General features: G+C 44.6%; 1 protein-coding gene across 1 annotated transcript; it reads left to right on the top strand.

The window, feature by feature from the left end:
- Nucleotides 1-16069: 16069 nt before the first annotated feature.
- LOC104917229 (uncharacterized) lies at nucleotides 16070-18451 on the top strand. The gene is made up of 2 exons (XM_031557794.2): nucleotides 16070-16256; nucleotides 16362-18451. The coding sequence occupies exons 1-2, from the start codon at nucleotides 16169-16171 to the stop codon at nucleotides 17573-17575; spliced, it is 1302 nt and encodes a 433-aa protein (XP_031413654.2). The 5' UTR covers nucleotides 16070-16168; the 3' UTR covers nucleotides 17576-18451.
- Nucleotides 18452-22749: the final 4298 nt, after the last annotated feature.

Genomic DNA, 22749 nt, shown 5'->3' on the forward strand with positions numbered 1-22749 from the left:
ATCCTCTTTTCCTTCTTCACATGAGAATTATGCATATTGCTCTCCTTCAGCTGCAGTTGTTGTGTTGAGTGACCATACAAAGGAGAATGCAGAGTGGGATGTGACCCAAAGGAAACCTCAGCTAGGCCGATATGTCACCGGGAAGGAAGAAATCCTGTCTACAGGGAGTGTGGGAAGAGCTTCATCTGGAGCTCTACCCTCAATAGATCTCAGAGAACCAACACAAGAGGAGAGTGTCTGCACTTGGGTGAGGTCCAATCCATGCCTGCACCAGTGAGTTCACGTGGCAGGAAGCCTTAGACATGCCTTGAGTGTGAGCAGGGCTTTGTCCAGAGTGCAGCACTGGCACCCTGTGCAGAAGGGACTTAACCCAGGAGTAACATGGCTCTTTCCTTGCTACCCAAAGCAGTTCTCTCACCATGCCTGCTTTCTTCTTCTGCTCTTCCTGCCAGCAGCTTTTTGATGCCGTTTCCTAAGGAGAAGTGTCTGTGTAGGGATGTTCTGTGTGTCTGTGTGCATGTGTTGCTGTCAGTAATTTGTGAGTGCACTGATGAATCTGAGAGAAGGGTCAGGAGAGCAGTAACGAATGTTTTCTGAACATCATCTGTAGTGGAAACAGTAGAGGATGAATAAAGTAGCTGAGTTGTACTGAAGCTTTCTTCACTGCAGTCTTGTTTTTTGTTCTTAAAACAAATGTCATGATGTGGAATGAGGAGAGGGAAAGGTGCAGGTAGGGTTTGGTTTTGCTGCCTCCTCCAGCCCACTGCTTGCTTCTGGAGAACGCATTTCTTTCACACAATCCTATCATCCTCCCTAAGCGTGCTGCACATTGGTTCTACTGCATTTCCAGAATGCTTTAATCAGCTGGTCAGAGCAGCTGTGTGACACGAAGGCTTGGTTGTCTCCAGTAAAACTAGAAAAAGCTGAGCTTGTTCTTCCTAAATGCACCATTGCAATTGTCTGGAGGTGGAGGGAGCAGAAGGCAGTGCAAACCCACACAGTGCACAAGCAGCTCATCCGCACAGCACAGAAATATCAGAGTGCTCTCCAGGGCATGCTTGCCTTGCAAGTGATCCCTTTTGAGCTTGAAGGTTTTTGTTTTGGCCTTGGGAAGGTGTGTCTGAGATCTCCTGCAGCAGGGCCTTCACATTTGTTGTGCTCAGCTAAAGCAGCTGTGCTTGGAATGCAGTTGTCAGGAAGTGGAGGTTGATTTTGGTGAGCCAGTGAATCTGTTTTTCCATTATTTTTTCCTGAAAAAATCATTTTAATGGTGGATTTCTCCCCATGGTTTGTCACACGTCATGTTCAGTTGCATTAAGAGTTAGAAAATTCATCTGCCTCTGAACTTCCCTGCTTTTCCTCTGCTCTGGGGAAAGTCCTTCTGTTGCGGACATGAGTCCCTGCAGAGTTGTGACTGCAGTGCCCCATCTGCAGGAACAGGAGCATTTCTGATTCCACAACGGTTTGTTTTCCTTGTGGTGGTGGAATGGTGGGCATGGAGGAGGGGGACTTCCATTCTCAGGGTGGATGTTCACTTGGGAGGCTTTTTCTTGGTGAATTCTACCAGTAGTTGCATCCACCTCGCAGAAAGCTGTGCCCTCTGTGTCACAGGTCACCTCTGCACTCATGGAATCAACACAGCCACAGACAGAGCTCCCAAGGGAATAACCAGCCCCCCAGGTGTCCATGTGCAAGGCTGTTATGTGTTACTGGGTTTTCACGTTGGCAACCAAAGTTGGAGGCCCTGTGTGCTGCAGCATCATCAGCATGAGTGAGACGTGGTGGGAACGGGGGCAGGTGAGATGGGATGGGGTTCCTGGTGATAGTGGTACTGGTGGGCTGGATGGAATGGAGCTTACAGTTAGTAATGACATGGTTAAAAGCCTCTGGGTATGGATTAAGGGACAGGGAACTAAAGTGGACATCACTGTGGGAGTCTACTATAAGCCACTCAGTCTGGATGATGATACCAATTAATTATTCTTAATTCTTTCATGGAGTATCTCAAGATCAGCCTCTCTTGTCCTAATGGGTCAGCAGCTTCCCAGAAATTTAGGGGTTGTAGCACACAGCCAATGAGCTCTGTGGTTTTCATGGCTATCTAATTAAATACGACTGTTGAAGTCATCTGGGAGATACTCACACATCCACCCAGGAGCAGAAGTACTCTCTGGCTTCCTTAGGAGACTGAGTACCAGTCAGTGGGCAAAATGCAATGTGAGGGTGATCATTTTGCTTTTCAAATCTTCCTACTGCTTATGTTACCTACAGTGACAATGGCTCACATTCTTTGAGTGAGGAAATATAATACTGCAAATTGAGAATCAGGGAGAGGGAGGTACAGCCAGCATGGGGATAGCACTATGGGGATCCAAGAGGGAAATGTAGTCAGTGAGAGCTGATAAGTGGGTAGTGTCTGCGCCAGACAAAGATAGGAATTAATGCAGATGCAGGAGAAAGAAGCCTGTGGAATCTTTTTCAAAGCTATTTCCACACTTTGCGCATGGATGCTGCTTTTTCTTCTGGCACACATCCTTGCTCCTGGGTTCTTCAGGTCCCTTTTGACCAATGTTGAAGTCCAGTGGGCCGCTTCCTGTCTTTCCCAGACACTTTCCCAGTGGATTTTTGAGTGCTCACCCTGACCTTGCTCCAGCCCTCCTTGGTCATCCCTTCTGACTTTTTCAATGGAAATGTGACCCCGCTCCCTTTTGGCCACACCACTCTCCTGCAGATCCTCCAACATAGCTGTAATCCCACTTCCTGCTGGATGAAAGAAGAAATCCAGAAATAGCACACACTGCCCAAAATAAAACAGAGATGACTCTTCCAGCCCCAACCTCTTCCTTCCCTTCACCACCTCACCCGGGCTGAGGTCTCCTGGCACGGCCTCAGGGCTACGCACATCTGGGATCCAGGGCTCTTCCCCTCCTTCAAGCAGGGAGATCAGCATAGGTTTGGGGGCTGGAAGTGGAGCTTCAACGAGAGAACCAGGGGAGATGAGAGCATTGCCATCATTCTGGCACAGTGCCTGCTGAACAGCTCCACTCTGTGTCCCCCCAGGGAGAAACCACACTTAGGGCCTGAATGACACTGGGCCCACAGCTTCCTTTGGAGCAAAGTATGCTTTTACAAAACTGAAAATTATGAAGGGATATTTTCATTAAAATTAACTTGTGAATGGCTTGTTTATTTTCCGTTTATATATCAATGACCAAATATCAATAACCAACATGTCTATGGCAATTGAATGGAAAATCCAAAATTTTGAAAGAGTAAGCAGGGAGTCATCTGTTAGCTGGAGCTGGTGGCACCATGCAGCACACCAACACAAGAGCTGGTTTTCTCCCTCCTGGTTGCTGCCTATTTGCCAGCACTGACTCAAGGGCATTTATGAGTCTACTGTGCATACAAAGCCCTTCTGAAACTCACGCTTCTCAGTATTTCTTTTCCTGTTGCTTGTTATAGTCAATATGTAACTGCATGGTGTTTATTCCAGGCCCGGCCTGCAGAGGCTCATTCTGCACAGCCACAGGTCCCTAACGAGGAGGAAAGGCAGCAAAGCCCTCACCCAGCGAGGCCACGCACTGGTACGTCTCCAGCATCACGTCCCAGCAGGGCGCCCACTCCTCCCTGCTGAAATACACCTCCGCAAAGCTCACGGGCTCCTGCAAGCAAAGAGCTCCTTGCTGGGAACAGCCCAGGCCCAGGGAAGCAGCTCGCACAGGACACAAACTCCAGTCCCGGCCGCTTCTCTGGCCCCAGCACACACACGCTGGCTGAGGCCATCCCTCTGCCCCCTGCATTCACATCCCTCGCCCCTCGGCCTCTCCTGCCCGCTTCCCCCAGCTACCTGAGATGGAGGTGCTGTGGCCATTTGCTGCTCTCCTCCTGGGCTGATCACGGCTGGAAGGCACAAGTTGAGCTGGAGCCTGCAGGGACAAGAGAAATGGCAGGGGAGCAGTGAGGGAACGCAGCAGTCCCTGTCCCAGCCCAGCCCTCCACAGCCCAGCTGCAGGACACTGCCTGGGGGATGGCACAGCAGGCCTTGCACAGGAAGGCAATCAGCAACAGCACTGGTAACACTCTGGCTAAAAGAGATGAAACATCACAAAGCTGTCTCAAAGTGCAGGTGTTGAAAGAACTGATGGCTGACACTCAGTTCAACAGCTGCGGGCCGAGTGAGTGTGTGCCTAAGACAAAGCATGGCAAGGAGTCAGTCATCTTACCCCAAAACAGGAACCAAGTGCCCCTCAAGCCCTCGTGCACAGCAGCGGGCTGCACAACGGGATGGATACTAACCTGCTGGATACTAAATTAATTTCAGTTCCTATCAGAGCTCAGTTGAAGAGTTTTTCTAAACTACAGCTAAATAAGTGGATGGAGAACAAGAATACCCTCCTGTAGTCCATTGCCATCTTCCAGCTTGATTGCTCTCACAGCTTATATTAATCACATTGCCTACAGCCATTGTGAAATGAACAATTAGGTTACGAAAATAAACAGTAAAGTGATGGCTTACCTGCATTAGTCTTTAGTTTTCCCTCACTCGAACACTTAGGGTCGTAAATTAATTGCTTGTTGCTATTCTTTCAAGAGCTGACCTTAGCTGAATAATTTTATGGCACTAAAATGTGTATCAAAAACTATAAGGATTTTGTGTCTGCATAGAACTTAGAGGGAACAAACAAACCAACAAAACTTTCAATTCGCATTGGGAAAATACCCACACTATAATCAACAGAAGATCCACACTGCTGACCTTCAGCAAACAAACCCAAATGTTTGTCCCAACAGCAACAGAGTACTGAAATGACAGCAGCAACAACTTCACTGCACATTTTAAATAAAAGCAGGTAAGACAAAAAAACAGGGTGTGGTACGGCCATGCGGAATTTAGCATTTAGCAGAATAAGAAAGGCTTTTCTATGCTGCTTAAAGAACACTGTAGCATGCATCAACCGGAAAGTTATTTTATATAGGAAGCATGGAAGTACTACGTACTGCAGGCAAAATACACAGATACAAAAAAAGATGCTATAGAAATGACTGTGACAAATATCAGTGGCGAGGGCATGAGAGGGAAAAGATAATTATTTCATTTTTTTCAGATTTGAATTTGAGAAACAGAGGGAATGAAGTGAGGCTGAGGAATCAGGACTACAGCAAATGCAAATGACAAATGATGAATGAAAAATCTGTCCAGAAATCCTTCCTCCAGAACAAACTGGAGCTATTTTGACAATGCTGTATGCAGAAGATCTCAGCTTGTTGTCAGCTGAGAGTGCTATGTTCTCTCTGAAAATCATCATAAATGAGAGATTAACACAGGGATTGCCCAATCCTATGGACATCTGGAAAAGCACTTAACATTCAACAACTCTCTCAAGAAACAGACTCTTGGTTTTGGATGAAGTTCAATAAGGGTACCTACCATAATCAGCAGATGATAGGAATGCAGTAACTAGAGATTTCTAGATGCCCACCTGCGTAAGTACATGGAGGCCATTGCTGAACAGTGCTCTGCAAAAAGGCATGAGCAACGTTCTGGAAATATAAATGCCACAGGTAGGTGATAGATGTTGTCAGTTTGCTGGGTCAGCAGTAACTGAGACTTTACAGATCTCAGCTAAACTAATGTATGTTCCTAGAGGGAGAATCAAGTTAATTCATGGAGTTACTATTGACATAAAAATGAGAACTTCCTGGGTATAGTCAGAGAGCCCTTCTAGCAGCAGAATTCTGCTACTGATCATCTCTCTTCTTCAGTGTGTATTTTGAATCGAACTCGTTTCAAAGCAACATTTAGGTTCCTGCAGAAGGAAGAACTAAACCAGTAACATTCAAGTCTAGTAAAATAGAAAGAAGTTCTGGTCAGTGCAGCAGCAGGAATTCAGTTACAATGGCAGCATAATACACTCTTGTACTGGCAGCTCCAGTTCAAGTGCTTTCAACAATGACAAATGAACGCTGGTTCACTTCCATGATGAGTTGACACCATCCCAAATGGGCTGTAACAACTCCTCATAAAGCTTCTCGCTTGACAAATCTGGCAGCTCAGAAGTATTACTTTTCAGAAGCAAAAGACCTCCATTCTAACTGCATCTCAAGGTACAGGAAAGGACATTTCCACTTGCTAGGAGAACTTGCTAATGTCCTGCTTTCTGCAAAACTGCTTCTTTGCCATGAATTTGGATCATACCAAACTCCTCACCATCCCTACCCCCAACATGTAAAGCCTCTGCCATTACAAGATTCAATGAACACAGTGCTTCTCCATCCCTTTGCTCATACAAGCTAAACATGCCATGGAGACATAGACTGAGATCAGAGAATGCAATACTGCAAAGTGAAAGCTCTTTGGCATTAATTAATGCCAGGAGAGGCATTCCCCCACTATACTTGTCTGCATTTGATGCTAAGTCTTGAATTCTATTAGAGCACTAGTATCTGCATCTAGAATAATGCCATCAATGTGCATTGGAATTTCCCTGATGATACACATCATTGGAGACTGTCCCTCAAATAGAATTTGAACCTAGGAGCCATCCTCTTCATTTCTAAGATTTATCTTTCATCTGAAATTTCTGCAACTTGACTGCAAGCCACTGAGGATCTCATTAGACGTATCTTTTGCAACAAACACTTGCCTTCCCAAAGCAGTCCCCCAACATTATCATTTGAGTGGACTGTGGGGAAATTCTCATCAAGAAAGAATGGAAACTCTTAGCCATTCACCAAAGAAAATGTTATCAGAGGGGTACTTTGAAATTCTTCAATCTTAGACTTCATTAATTAATTACATTGCAAATCAAATCTAACTTCACTACTTTACCATGGCCATTTCTCTGCAACTTTGTGTCTGTAGATGAACATTCAGGAACTGCATAGTTCCTGGTGCAGTGGTTAAACAATGTTTCACTTGCCTAGTCAGATGGAACCTGAATTTTCAAGCTACGCTTGTAGATACCAGCAAGCTTATCCCTGCTATCTACCTAATTTGCCCAAGGTCAATCCCAAGTTAACTCTTCCACTCTTTACTCTTACGCTCCTGCAGGCAATTGTTTTCTCCCCAGGCTAAAGCAAAACTGAACTAAATTCATCTACACAATCCATAGGACTTGTTCTATTGTGAATGCTTTCTTGATCAAACCTTTCGCTACTAGGAAGTCTTGTAGGTGTCCCAGTCATACCAGAACTAGCAATGTAGCATATTCCTTTTTAATTGAAATCAGTCTGTTAAAAGCGCTTGCACTTGGAGCTTGAAAAGCCCATCTAGAAACATAGGTGGCACCAGCAGTGCATACCATCTCCTAAGTTATTCAGTGTATTTATCAGGAGCCAAGTTACTTGTTTCAGAACAAAATTTCACACTGTGCTGAGAAAAGGGGTTTTAAAATTTAAACTCTTCCAGAGGAATGCAAAGATTAGAGAAAACTCATCTACAGAGGCTTACAAAGGATCAAAATTTTACACTGGGATCAGTGTTGCTTCTCCTACAGGTTCTTTTTTGTTCCACTGGAAATGTTGCTAAAATACAGAGTAACTGAATGTGTAATCAAAATTGCAATCCAACCGTGATGCATCATAATCTGGGCATGGATCTAATTACACATCCATAGAACTGCAGAAAACAAGTGAGATTTGGGCAAAATTCATCCTAGAAATAAATTCAGAGCATACCATCTCCACTATCTCCACCGAATTCTCTCCAGGACAATGGACATCCCCAGGATGAGTTACCAGAACTCACCCTTAGAAGATAGTTTTGCTAGAGGAGGTTGTACTGCTTTGCCTGCTGCTTAGTACAAGAGCCATGTTAATGCACAGCTACACTAGAGAATGGACTTGACGTTACTTCTGTTCTTACGGTCATGGGCACAAACAGTCCAAAAGCTCTCAGGGCTCTCCTGAAACTCACATCTCCTGAGTAACTCATTCCAGGTGATAAGCAGATGGCAGATGTCCACCACCAGGCAGTGCCACTGCTTTGTTCCCATGTGTTGATGAAGGGTATTTCTTTGCCCAAAAGGTTTTCATTCCCAACTCCCCCAGCTTTCAGGCTGGAAAAGAGGTCAAATCAATGACACGTTTTTTCATAAAATGGTTGTGCTAAGGTGTTATCTTTAACAAAAATACTACGTTTTGGAATGAGAGGAGATTATTTTCTTTTCGAATTACATAGTTAACTTTTCAGGTTTGTGGGGACGACGACAAGCTAACAGACAGAAACATTAAAAAAAATATTTGCACAGTGGTTTGGTCTGGATTTTTTCTGTTTTGATGGCTGCTTATGCTGTATTCCAAATGAAAGCACAGCACAACATAAGGATCTGTCAGTTTGGGCATCATTTGCAACTCAAAGCTCTGTTTGTTTTTCTTACCGTATGACAAAACACCCACTTTTAAATGCTGTGGCCGCTAGAAGAGTTTAACTTTTTTCTTTCAGATCCTCTGTTTGCATGGGGCTAAGAGAATACAATAAACAAGATCTTAGGGGAAATAGTCTAGTTCTTTGTGCGGTGTTAAGCAAGCGGGCATTCACCTGAAATGTTTGCCACCTTAGGGAACCAGATACACAAGTCCTAAAGGGTTTTCCCTGCAGAATCAGAAACCTTGTGAGAAAGGATTTCCAGCTCTTAGTTAATCTGGACACTATCCACAAAACCTATCCACAAATCCACCCTGTCTTACTTAAGCAATAAAGATCAATCATTTTGATTTAAATTAGTCCAGAAATGTCGGCTGAGGATTATCCCTAACACAGTTGTTGTCAACCTGTATGCCAGATGTCAACATGCATTTCAAGCCATCTGATATTACAGGGAATTATCGGAGAGCTGCATGTACTAGGAAAAGAATTTACCCATAAATATGTTGTGAATCAGAAAGATTCAGAAAGATTTCTTACAGATCAAAAGAAGGAATCAGAGTAGGAAAATCAGTCCGTCACAACCAGCAATCTAGATTGTCGAGAATAGTAACAATTCCTATTGTATTCAAGCTGATCCTTCAGTTTTAGGCAACAGCATTAGCAAATGCAGCAACTGTAACAGCAAGATCCAGTAGCCCAGGCCAGACTAGTTCAGCATATAATCTCTTGGCCATAGCTAATATCTAGAGGCTGCTTTAAATTTAGCTTCTATTTTTCTTATGGTTTTGAAAAGTTCCACCACAAAACTCCATCTATATTAACAATCTGTACTAACGATTCCCTTTTCTATCAGAAAAAAACAGTGTTCTTCATTGTGAAGATGTAGAATGTTCTGTCTTAATCATTTTTTCTAGGGAAGATCTCACTTATGTTTCGATAAAGTAAATTTAGATTCATAATAACCAGGAACAGAGGGCTATATTGATTTCTTTACAACTGTCTGTTGCTGGATAAGAGACCAATAAAAAGATAAATAAACAGAAATGAATCCTCCTTTCATTTCATTCTCCGAGATTCTGTGCTATAAAAACATCCCATTTATAATATTTCATCACTTTCCCCTCACCAATTTTCAGCTTCTCAATGATTAATCCCTTCCCCCTTCTCCGCAGTCTATCACCACGGCCACATCAGGAAGAGTTAGAAGACACATCTGTAGGGAGCCAGGCCCTTCTGCCTATGGCACCCCTTCCCTACTCTCGAGTTCTTCTGATTCCAGCACAGCACTGCATGCAGCTGAATCTGCATGGTTCCGAGTTACCATATGTGACAACATCTCTGATTTGATAAGGCACTCGTGAGCTCATGAAACTCTTCTGGTTCTGCACATACTCCAAGATGTAGACGATGAATAACTAAGTCCACAGATTCTCAAGCCGGTCAACTTTTATCACCTGAAAGATTTTGCTGTATAATTCCATTACCTTTGGAATACTCCCTGTCAGACCTCTGTCTGTCACCCAATTTCAGTCCACCTCTTAGTGGAAAGCATTTCCCCAGCGCATGTTGAGCTCCTGGTTAGAAAACTGTTGGAAGGAAATAACTCATTCTGATTATGCCAAGCCAACTCTGGGATATCCTTTCTCAGAATGCAGTTGGATGATGTTTGGAAGAAAATGATGTAAAGCAACAAGAACTCCAAAAAACTGGTCTTAATGTTCTCAATTTGCAGAACAACTGGTACTGATGGGTCAGTCAAAATCGGTTTCTTCCATCTCCATGGACCAAACGCTAGAGTGCTTCCTTGAGTTATTCTTACAGAATTACTCTTAGCACTCTTCACTATTCCCTGTCTTTGTTCCCACACAAGTGCCAAGATCATTACTCTGAAGACTAATGATGAAACTAGAAATCTGAAAATAGGGAGACCCTCCAAGATGCAGGACAGGCTCAGCATGGCCAGCAGCTGGGCTCATCCTACCCACAGAGATGAGGAAGCAGCAAAGAAAGATGGGTATTGTCTGTATTGTGTATGGTCCTCTTCTCTCTAGAAAACTCACCAGAGTATGTTGGTGAGTTTTCTAGAGAAGCACAACTTAGTCCATCGAGCTCAAACAACCTTGGATTGACAAGAACATGCAGCCTTCTACGAGAATGGAAAGCAAGGCAAATTTACTCTCCCATCGTTCACTGCTTGTGCAAGGAAGTTATTTCTATGTGAAGACTCGGATGCAACTCTTTTGAGATGCAAGTCAAAATTCAGTGTTAGACTAAGTTGCCAAAACACTTGATGACTGTATTGTTCAGGATCTCTAAATCAAAACTCTTAAGAGCTAATAATTTAGAAGTATAGGCTGTAAGGCCTTTCAAAAACTCATATACACACATTCCTTGTCCAACACAGTAGGAAAATGAGTGGTGGCCTCATCAGTTCGACCCAGAGCAAAGAATTTTTATTTACTTCAGCCACATTCAACTTCAAGATCAATTTAATCGTAACAAGAACTTCTCAATCTACCATGCTGATATTCTTTTCACTACGTAGATTCAAGTGCAATCTTTCCTAATGTCAAGACTATCTTGAGCTGCTAGAGAGTTACAAGGCATCAAAACAGACACAGAAGAACAAATGTTTTGCAGAAGTCATTTGTTCAGCATCAGATTAATACATTGCTCTTCTCAGCAATATAAAATCCTGCTCTTTTGAGACGATTTGATACTGTAAGAAAACACTTGGAAAAAATTCCAAAAGTTACCATCAAGAAAGCACTTATTGTATACGCGTAAGTGCAGAGCTCTTTCTGTTTTGTTATTTTTGTTATGCTCCAGTAATGGACAGAATGGTTTTATTTGCATCCAACCCAAATCCCATTAGACTGCATAGACTTCAGTCAAACACTGCTGGGGAATCTAGCTGAGCAATAGTAGGTGCTGGGGCTGGGGCGTGTTACGTCCTCATAAGACCTACACTGCAAGACTGGAAGCAATCTATTATTTACTGTCATATCCTTTATACACATTATGTTAGTGTAGCATAAAGCATTAGAGACTCTAGATCATATGGTAATTAAAGATTCTTTGAGAAGTTCCTCATCTTGTATCAAAAGACATCAAGTACATCAAGTACTCATGAAAGCACCATCCTTTCAAGCCCATATGTATTGGCGGAAACTTTTGCTAATCACACTCACACAGACTTTTCTGGAATGGTTTCTAAGTTGAAAGTACAAATCAGCCATACTACTGTATCTGACAATATCATTAAATTGGAAGTCATGTAGCACCTCATCTCATAGAACCTGACAGAGGAAATAGCTAATGAGAAAGTCTAATGACAATTCTTGCTCTGCTACCATTCAAAAAGTGCAGGGCAGGTCTTTGGCCAAAGATGACTTAACTCCATCATCATCTTCTGCTGCAGAAAGGAAGAAACCTCACTGAGACCACTGAAATCTGGAGCAAGTTCAAAACGTCATCTTCACTATAGCACTCTAGTAATAATAAAGCAGAAGATGAAAAACTGTTTTAAATCTGTATACTGATGAATGTACAGGCTATGATGATCAGGTATCCTCACAGCACAGAACATAGCACCAGCCTGCCCAGTTCTTCAGCTCTTTGCTGAAAGAGGCTGTCCTACAGCATACTCATTCTCTGCTTTTCCATATGAATTCATAAGTAGTAGTAGATACAAGCATGCTTTTTATATCATGCTGTTGAACTTCATGGTCTGAAGTTTTTTAATACTGCCTGCAAAAGTGGAGTTTTTTCAGGCTTGGAGTTTCAAACCGGACTCTGATTCCAATTATTTTTTAGCTAAGACTTCTGCCTGCAACATCCTTACTGCTTAGGATGTTGTTAAAAACCAGAGAAAATTGAGATTATGAGCCTCAGAGGAATTAAAGTGTTCATGGAAGCAAGCTGGACTGAGTAAACATGAAATGTAGTGTACGCTGTCATAGACAGAGGTAAGGCTTTATCTGCCCTGTGAAAGTACTGAAGCAAACCTACAATAAAACTGAACAGTAGCAGAGAGACAAGGACACCGCAGCTCACAGAGGTAACAAAATAAAGGGCAGTATCTCAAAGTCAGTGCCTTTTACTGATAGGTCCTAAAATCTCAGGGCTCCTTCAGAGTCTGTGTGAAGTTATTTCAGGAAGCCTGAGGCTGTTTCCTGAGTAAGATATTCTCATTGCAGAAAGGCTAAAGCCTGCTGTCACAGTGGGCACTGACATCTCGGCAACAGCTTTGCCCAGGCAGAAGAAGAACAGAGACAGCTTGTCCTGTGGTGAGGGCAGACAGGACGACAGGAGCTTTCTCTCTGCTCATGAGTTGCAGCCAAGGCCACTGTCACAGCTGAAGCAACAGAGCTACACATGTCAGAGGAATCTCAGAAAGGATATTAGCCTGCTGAGTTCCCTGTGTCCTATTACACAGGAAAAAGGTGCTGTTGTGTGGGCTGGGGTGCAGGTAGTGGCATTGTAGAAGCATACACCACTTTCTGAGGTATTTGCAGCAGCATTTTTTGGTAGAAATTTAGTGAAGTCACTGTCATACACAGCTGTGGCAACATTCTCTGCATCGAGGTAAAAACAAACACAAAACACACCCCGTGTGTCTGTGCACACTTCTGACTCCTGAGCTCCTCTCCTCCTGAGCCTTCCTCCTCTCCAGCTGGATCAACCAGTGCTAAAGATACAGCTCAAATTCCAGTTCTCTTTCCATACCCTAAAATCCTAGAGGTGAAGAATCCCGTTAACCATAGCACTGTTCCTTGTTACGCACTGTACAAGTGGCAGATTTGTCCTAGCCTGGCAGCAAGCATGGGGCCCTTGCTGCCTGATGCCCTGCTCCTGCTTTGAGGCAGAGTGGATGTCCCTTGATTTCACAGAGTAGAGAGGCTGCCCACCTGCATCAGCCACATTTGAAGAATACGGATGGGCAATGAGTCTGACACTTGATTTTTTTTCTTACACGCATTTACAATGAGTCTTACACTTTTAATGCTTCAGAATATCATACGTGAGCACTGGAAACTTACTGTTCGCTGGTGAGTTCTTCAGTTTATGTTTTTCCTTACTAGAATTTCTAAACATGCAAATGAAATCGTGATAGTCCCTGCTCAGTAGCACTGATTGTAATCACTCGGTGGAAAAAAAAAGAATAAAGACAAAAACTTCCTGTCTTGTTTTGAGCAACAGGCAGAAGTTTTACATCAACTTACTCCTACACACATCCCACTGAAAAAAATGTCATGTGTTAACCTTGGTTTTTGTGTCCGTTGAGTTTACATTATGTTTGCAGCAGACTTGGATTTGCTTAGTTTGGTGATGTTATTGCTTCTCATTCAAGCAGCGATCCTAATACACGTGTAATCCCCAAGTCCAGTTCTTCAGCCCAGCAACATCATTGTTGTCTGAAATTGTCTTCAAGCCACTGTATAGTCAGTTTTAAGCTTGGAAACAGGAAACAGGAAGACTTTGGGCAATAAAGATGTGCCCATCTCCTGTAGCAAAGTCAAAATAAGAGCTTAGGTATGTTTTTCCCGATTTTATTTCAGTCATCAGACTGGCTTTTCTCAAGCCACCGAACACAGATCTGGCCCCAGTGAAAGATAGGACTCCTTGGAGATGACAACACAGGTCTTCTCTAGCTGCTTCAGCACAGGAGGCTATGTCTATACGGAATACAGTTGACACATACAGAAATTTGTCGTAAAGAACTTCTCAGGAACTGGCCAGTGATTACTTACAGGAACAGAAGCGAACTAAAAATTGACTGATATGTTAGAACCACTTGAAGGAATTACTTCCATTTGAAAATTGGCTCTAATGAGAGAGAAATAAGCACAACACAGCAGTCTTTCAAATCTCAGTAAGTATAAGTGCACATGCATATATAATCAAAGTTATCACAATTATTTAGACAAAGATGACAAAATTCTAGACCTTCAGTCACCCTTTCTTTTAACTAACGTCATTTGTTATTGCTTATACACATCAAGGAAGATCAAAATATAAATCCTAACTTCTTTCAGTAACCACCAAGTAGCAAAGGTCATATAAACCATTACATGCTCTTTAGAGTCAAAACCTTGACAAAACCCTGAGAGTTTCCCATTATGAATCTTGTTCAACTTGCATTTTTCAAGTATTGCCCTTGTAAGTATGTTTCTTTCTCAGCAGCAACACAGACATTAAGGCTGGTGCTGATAGCTTGTACCAGACCATTTGCAAAGAGATCAATAAGACATGAAATTATTCCCTTTCTTGTACAGCCTAGTCTAAGTATATTGCAATTACTACAACTGTTTACTTTCCAAAAGAGGAATGAGTAAGAGGAAATCAGATTGGCTCTATTTCTTCCTTGACTCTTTTTTTCAGTATTTCTATGATTTATTAGCATACCATTTTTTTCCTAATTTTTTTTCCCATGGTGAGAAAATAGGTATCTATAAATACTCGATCAAACTCCCAGATTCGAGTTATGTCTAGCAAAGAGCAATTACAGATCTAAATACTGTCCCTTGCATTAACTGTAATTTAGTCTACTTTGCCGTTTTACTTATCAATAGTCACACAACGGAATCAACAGAGCATTCTCTTTAACCCCATGTGCAAAAAGACTGTCAGCCTACCATCAGCATGAATATAGATATGTAGCTAGAAATACTGTAATCAGACAGAACAAAAACTACATTTGACAGAAAGGTACTCCTAGATCTATTGGAAAAAAAACCAGTGTTGTGACAAAAAGCCAGCCCAACCTATTCCTGACAATACCACCACAGCTTTTATTTATACTTATCCTAATCAGAAGAATAAGCCTTTAAATATCCCAGGTCACCTCCTTCTTAAACCAAGGGAAAAACAGCAAGTACAGCAATACAGAACCTCTCTACAAGTCCCGCCAACTCCTGGGCAAGGATCCGTTTCCCCCTTTGGGATAGATGATACCCATTGGCAGCCCTCATGCTATAGGCAGCCCTCATAGCAGGTGCCGAGAAGACCGCCCCATCATCAAAGAACCCAGCCTCTCAGCCATGTGTTGTTTTCCTGCTCCTCTGAGTGACCTTCTCTGCCCTATACCATAGAAATAGAAATTAGAAATACCTCACATTCTCTCCCAAAAATACTACTTTACAATCCTCAGTATGACAAAAATAGGGCATTTGATCACAGAATTCCACATTTCAACTGTAAATACAACCTTCTCTTCCAAAAAGATGATATTTTCTCCCAGAAATACCTGTGTTCTTAGAACTACCCCACATTTTCTTAAACAAACAAACAAACAAACAAAAAACAACGAAAGAAAACTACATTCCAACACCACATATGATATTTTCAACCATAAAAAAGACATTTGCTCCTGGAAATACCAGTACTCTTAGGAATACCTCACATTTCATCCCAATGAGACTACTTGACACTCCTCAACAGGACACTTACCCCCATCAATAGGGCATTTTATCACAGAAATACCAGTTTCTGCCCCCAGAATAGGACATTTCCTCTCCAAAACAAGACATTTTCTCCCAGAAATATCACTACTCTTAGAAATACCTCACGTTTCATCCCTGAATGAAAATATCCCTTCATAATTTTCAGTTTTGTAAAAGCATTCTTTGCTCCAAAGGAAGCTGTGGGCTCAGTGTCATTCAGGCCCCAAGTGTGGTTTCTCCCTGGGGAGGGACACAGAGTAGAGTTGTTCAGCAGGCACTGTGCCAGAATGATGGCAATGCTCTCATCTCCCCTGGTTCTCTCGTTGAAGCTCCACTTCCAGCCCCCAAACCCATGCTGATCTCCCTGCTTGAAGGAGGGGAAGAGCCCTGGATCCCAGATGTGCGTAGCCCTGAGGCCATGCCAGGAGACCTCAGCCCAGGTGAGTTGATGGAGGGAAGGAGGAGGTTGGGGCTGGAAGAGCCGTCTCTGTCTGTGTTTTGTTTTGGGCACTGTATGCTATTTCTGGATTTCCTCTTTCATCCAGCAGGAAATGGGATTACAGATGTATTGGAGGATCTGCAGGAGAGTGGTGTGGCTGAAGAGCAGTGGGGTAGTGTCTGTGTGGAGGAAATCAGAAGGGAAGACCAAGGAGGGCTGGAGCAAGGTCAGGGTGAGCTCATCAAGAAGCCTCTGGGGAAGCATCTGGGAAAGACAGGAAGCAGCCCACTGGACTTCAACATAGGTCAAAAGGGGCCTAAAGAACCCAGGAGCAAGGATGTGTGCCAGAAGAAAAAGCGGAATCCATGCACTGAGTGTAGAAATAGCTTTGAAAAAGATTCCAGCGTCGTTAACCACCAGTGCAAATGCTCAGCAGTGAGTCCATACAAGTGCTCTGAGTGTGGGAAGAGCTTCAAAAAGAGATCCCACCTCTCCTACCACCAACGCATCCACACAGGAGAGAGACCCTACAGCTGCTCTGAGTGTGGGAAGAGCTTCACAAGGAGTTCCCACCTCACCTCCCACCAACGCATCCATACAGAAGAGAGACCCTACAGCTGCTCTGAGTGTGGGAAGAGCTTCAAAAGCAGTTCATACCTCAGGTACCACCACTACATCCACACAGGAGAGAAACCCTGTAAGTGCTCTGAGTGTGGGAAGAGCTTCAAAAGCAGTTATGATTTGAAGCTGCACCAGCGTGTACACACAGGAGAGAAACCCTACAAGTGCTCTAAGTGTGGGAAGAGCTTCAAAAGCAGTTCTGAATTGAAGATGCACCAGCGTGTACACACAGAAGAGAGACCCTACAAGTGCTCTGAGTGTGGGAAGAGCTTCAAAAGCCGTTCCCACCTCAACAGCCACCAGCGCTTCCATTCAGGAGAGAGACCCTACAAGTGCTCTGAGTGTGGGAAGAGCTTCAAAAGCAGCTCTGAACTGAAGATACACCAGCGCGTCCACACAGGGGAGAGACCCTTTCAGTGCTCTGAGTGTGAGAAGACCGTAAAAAGCCGTTCCCACCTCATGTACCACCAGCAGATCCACACAGGACAGAGACCCTTCAAGTGTCATGAGTGTGGGAAGAGCTTCAAAAGCAGTTCTGAACTGAAGTGCCACCACCGCATCCACACAGGGGAGAGACCCTATGAGTGTCCAGAGTGTGGGAAGAGCTTCAGGAGGAGTTGTGAATTGAAGAACCACCAGCACACCCACACAGGAGAGAGACCCTTTCAGTGTCCTGAGTGTGAGAAGAGCTTTAAATGAAGATCTGGCCTCAGCACCCACAAGAACATCCACCGTGCACACTGTTCTGTAGAAGCATCTCAAGACTCTGGGAACCTTCAAAAGCAGTTCCAGCCCCGTTACCTACCAGCACAGCCATACAAGGTACAGAGCCTGCAGGGCCCCGAATATGGGAAGAGCTTAAAGCCAGAGCCCAAGCCTGGTGACCAACTGTGGCTTTGTGTGGTGATGAACCTTACAAATTCCTTAAGTAGTGGAAGAGCTCTGCAGCCAAACTGAATCCTCTTTTCCTTCTTCACATGAGAATTATGCATATTGCTCTCCTTCAGCTGCAGTTGTTGTGTTGAGTGACCATACAAAGGAGAATGCAGAGTGGGATGTGACCCAAAGGAAACCTCAGCTAGGCCGATATGTCACCGGGAAGGAAGAAATCCTGTCTACAGGGAGTGTGGGAAGAGCTTCATCTGGAGCTCTACCCTCAATAGATCTCAGAGAACCAACACAAGAGGAGAGTCTCTGTGAGTGCCTTGACTGCAGGAAGAGGTCTGTCCACAGCTGGGAGGTCATCAGACACCCGTGGATCCACGTGAGGAACCCTACAAATGTGCAGCCTGTGAGAAGAGCTTTGGCCACAGCTCGAACCTGCTGAGGTACCAGAGTGTCTGCACTTGGGTGAGGTCCAATCCATGCCTGCACCAGTGAGTTCACGTGGCAGGAAGCCTTAGACATGCCTTGAGTGTGAGCAGGGCTTTGTCCAGAGTGCAGAGCTCCTCACTGGCCCTGCAAGTTTTTCTGGTGCATCACTGGCACCCTGTGCAGAAGGGACTTAACCCAGGAGTAACATGGCTCTTGAATGTTTTCTGAACATCATCTGTAGTGGAAACAGTAGAGGATGAATAAAGTAGCTGAGTTGTACTGAAGCTTTCTTCACTGCAGTCTTGTTTTTTGTTCTTAAAACAAATGTCATGATGTGGAATGAGGAGAGGGAAAGGTGCAGGTAGGGTTTGGTTTTGCTGCCTCCTCCAGCCCACTGCTTGCTTCTGGAGAACGCATTTCTTTCACACAATCCTATCATCCTCCCTAAGCGTGCTGCACATTGGTTCTACTGCATTTCCAGAATGCTTTAATCAGCTGGTCAGAGCAGCTGTGTGACACGAAGGCTTGGTTGTCTCCAGTAAAACTAGAAAAAGCTGAGCTTGTTCTTCCTAAATGCACCATTGCAATTGTCTGGAGGTGGAGGGAGCAGAAGGCAGTGCAAACCCACACAGTGCACAAGCAGCTCATCCGCACAGCACAGAAATATCAGAGTGCTCTCCAGGGCATGCTTGCCTTGCAAGTGATCCCTTTTGAGCTTGAAGGTTTTTGTTTTGGCCTTGGGGAAGGTGTGTCTGAGATCTCCTGCAGCAGGGCCTTCACATTTGTTGTGCTCAGCTAAAGCAGCTGTGCTTGGAATGCAGTTGTCAGGAAGTGGAGGTTGATTTTGGTGAGCCAGTGAATCTGTTTTTCCATTATTTTTTCCTGAAAAAATCATTTTAATGGTGGATTTCTCCCATGGTTTGTCACACGTCATGTTCAGTTGCATTAAGAGTTAGAAAATTCATCTGCCTCTGAACTTCCCTGCTTTTCCTCTGCTCTGGGGAAAGTCCTTCTGTTGCGGACATGAGTCCCTGCAGAGTTGTGACTGCAGTGCCCCATCTGCAGGAACAGGAGCATTTCTGATTCCACAACGGTTTGTTTTCCTTGTGGTGGTGGAATGGTGGGCATGGAGGAGGGGGACTTCCATTCTCAGGGTGGATGTTCACTTGGGAGGCTTTTTCTTGGTGAATTCTACCAGTAGTTGCATCCACCTTGCAGAAAGCTGTGCCCTCTGTGTCACAGGTCACCTCTGCACTCATGGAATCAACACAGCCACAGACAAAGCTCCCAAGGGAATAACCAGCCCCCCAGGTGCCCATGTGCAAGGCTGTTATGTGTTACTGGGTTTTCACGTTGGCATCCAAAGTTGGAAGCCCTGTGTGCTGCAGCATCATCAGCATGAGTGAGACGTGGTGGGAACGGTCCTGTGACGGGTGTGCTGTGTGTGATGGATAGCTCTGGGCTCTCCAGGGCGGTGATGCAGGGCAGGTGAGATGGGATGGGGTTCCTGGTGATAGTGGTACTGGTGGGCTGGATGGAATGGAGCTTACAGTTAGTAATGACATGGTTAAAAGCCTCTGGGTATGGATTAAGGGACAGGGAACTAAAGTGGACATCACTGTGGGAGTCTACTATAAGCCACTCAGTCTGGATGATGATACCAATTAATTATTCTTAATTCTTTCATGGAGTATCTCAAGATCAGCCTCTCTTGTCCTAATGGGTCAGCAGCTTCCCAGAAATTTAGGGGTTGTAGCACACAGCCAATGAGCTCTGTGGTTTTCATGGCTATCTAATTAAATACGACAGTACCAGTCAGTGGGCAAAATGCAATGTGAGGGTGATCATTTTGCTTTTCAAATCTTCCTACTGCTTATGTTACCTACAGTGACAATGGCTCACATTCTTTGAGTGAGGAAATATAATACTGCAAATTGAGAATCAGGGAGAGGGAGGTACAGCCAGCATGGGGATAGCACTATGGGGATCCAAGAGGGAATGTAGTCAGTGAGAGCTGATAAGTGGGTAGTGTCTGCGCCAGACAAAGATAGGAATTAATGCAGATGCAGGAGAAAGAAGCCTGTGGAATCTTTTAAAGCTATTTCCACACTTTGCGCATGGATGCTGCTTTTTCTTCTGGCACACATCCTTGCTCCTGGGTTCTTCAGGTCCCTTTTGACCAATGTTGAAGTCCAGTGGGCCGCTTCCTGTCTTTCCCAGACACTTTCCCAGTGGATTTTTGTAGTACCCTGCTTGCTCACAGCCCCTTGGTCATCTCCTTCGACTTTTTCAATGGAAATGTGACCCCGCTCCCTTTTGGCCACACCACTCTCCTGCAGATCCTCCAACATAGCTGTAATCCCATCCTCTGCTGGATGAAAGAAGAAATCCAGAAATAGCACACACTGCCCAAAATATTCCCTAAACAGAGATGACTCTTCCAGCCCCAACCTCTTCCTTCCCTTCACCACCTCACCCGGGCTGAGGTCTCCTGGCACGGCCTCAGGGCTACGCACATCTGGGATCCAGGGCTCTTCCCCTCCTTCAAGCAGGGAGATCAGCATAGGTTTGGGGGCTGGAAGTGGAGCTTCAACGAGAGAACCAGGGGAGATGAGAGCATTGCCATCATTCTGGCACAGTGCCTGCTGAACAGCTCCACTCTGTGTCCCTCCCCAGGGAGAAACCACACTTAGGGCCTGAATGACACTGGGCCAACACATACCAGCTTCCTTTGGAGCAAAGTATGCTTTTACAAAACTGAAAATTATGAAGGGATATTTTCATTAAAATTAACTTGTGAATGGCTTGTTTATTTTCTGTTTATATATCAATGACCAAGATATCCCAACATGTCTATGGCAATTGAATGGAAAATCCAAAATTTTGAAAGAGTAAGCAGGGAGTCATCTGTTAGCTGGAGCTGGTGGCACCATGCAGCACACCAACACAAGGGCTGTCTGCAGGGAGCTGGTTTTCTCCCTCCTGGTTGCTGCCTATTTGCCAGCACTGACTCAAGGGCATTTATGAGTCTACTGTGCATACAAAGCCCTTCTGAAACTCACGCTTCTCAGTATTTCTTTTCCTGTTGCTTGTTATAGTCAATATGTAACTGCATGGTGTTTATTCCAGGCCCGGCCTGCAGAGGCTCATTCTGCACAGCCACAGGTCCCTAACGAGGAGGAAAGGCAGCAAAGCCCTCACCCAGCGAGGCCACGCACTGGTACGTCTCCAGCATCACGTCCCAGCAGGGCGCCCACTCCTCCCTGCTGAAATACACCTCCGCAAAGCTCACGGGCTCCTGCAAGCAAAGAGCTCCTTGCTGGGAACAGCCCAGGCCCAGGGAAGCAGCTCGCACAGGACACAAACTCCCGTCCCGGCCGCTTCTCTGGCCCCAGCACACACACGCTGGCTGAGGCCATCCCTCTGCCCCCTGCATTCACATCCCTCGCCCCTCGGCCTCTCCTGCCCGCTTCCCCCAGCTACCTGAGATGGAGGTGCTGTGGCCATTTGCTGCTCTCCTCCTGGGCTGATCACGGCTGGAAGGCACAAGTTGAGCTGGAGCCTGCAGGGACAAGAGAAATGGCAGGGGAGCAGTGAGGGAACGCAGCAGTCCCTGTCCCAGCCCAGCCCTCCACAGCCCAGCTGCAGGACACTGCCTGGGGGATGGCACAGCAGGCCTTGCACAGGAAGGCAATCAGCAACAGCACTGGTAACACTCTGGCTAAAAGAGATGAAACATCACAAAGCTGTCTCAAAGTGCAGGGTTGAAAGAACTGATGGCTGACACTCAGTTCAACAGCTGCGGGCCGAGTGAGTGTGTGCCTAAGACAAAGCATGGCAAGGAGTCAGTCATCTTACCCCAAAACAGGAACCAAGTGCCCCTCAAGCCCTCGTGCACAGCAGCGGGCTGCACAACGGGATGGATACTAACCTGCTGGATACTAAATTAATTTCAGTTCCTATCAGAGCTCAGTTGAAGAGTTTTTCTAAACTACAGCTAAATAAGTGGATGGAGAACAAGAATACCCTCCTGTAGTCCATTGCCATCTTCCAGCTTGATTGCTCTCACAGCTTATATTAATCACATTGCCTACAGCCATTGTGAAATGAACAATTAGGTTACGAAAATAAACAGTAAAGTGATGGCTTACCTGCATTAGTCTTTAGTTTTCCCTCACTCGAACACTTAGGGTCGTAAATTAATTGCTTGTTGCTATTCTTTCAAGAGCTGACCTTAGCTGAATAATTTTATGGCACTAAAATGTGTATCAAAAACTATAAGGATTTTGTGTCTGCATAGAACTTAGAGGGAACAAACAAACCAACAAAACTTGGATATACTTCAATTCAATTGGCATTGGGAAAATACCCACACTATAATCAACAGAAGATCCACACTGCTGACCTTCAGCAAACAAACCCAAATGTTTGTCCCAACAGCAACAGAGTACTGAAATGACAGCAGCAACAACTTCACTGCACATTTTAAATAAAAGCAGGTAAGACAAAAAAATAGGGTGTGGTATTCCATGCGGAATTTAGCATTTAGCAGAATAAGA

Source organism: Meleagris gallopavo, unplaced genomic scaffold (assembly GCF_905368555.1).
Source record: "Meleagris gallopavo unplaced genomic scaffold, MGAL_WU_HG_1.1 scaffold_19, whole genome shotgun sequence".
NCBI lineage: Eukaryota > Metazoa > Chordata > Aves > Galliformes > Phasianidae > Meleagris > Meleagris gallopavo.

Coding starts and splice junctions, on each gene's coding strand:
- LOC104917229 (XM_031557794.2), top strand. CDS start 16,169: ATGCTGATCTCCCTGCTTGAAGGAGGGGAAGAGCCCTGGATCCCAGAT. Junction 16,257..16,361: donor GCCAGGAGACCTCAGCCCAG/GTGAGTTGATGG, acceptor TCTTTCATCCAG/CAGGAAATGGGATTACAGAT.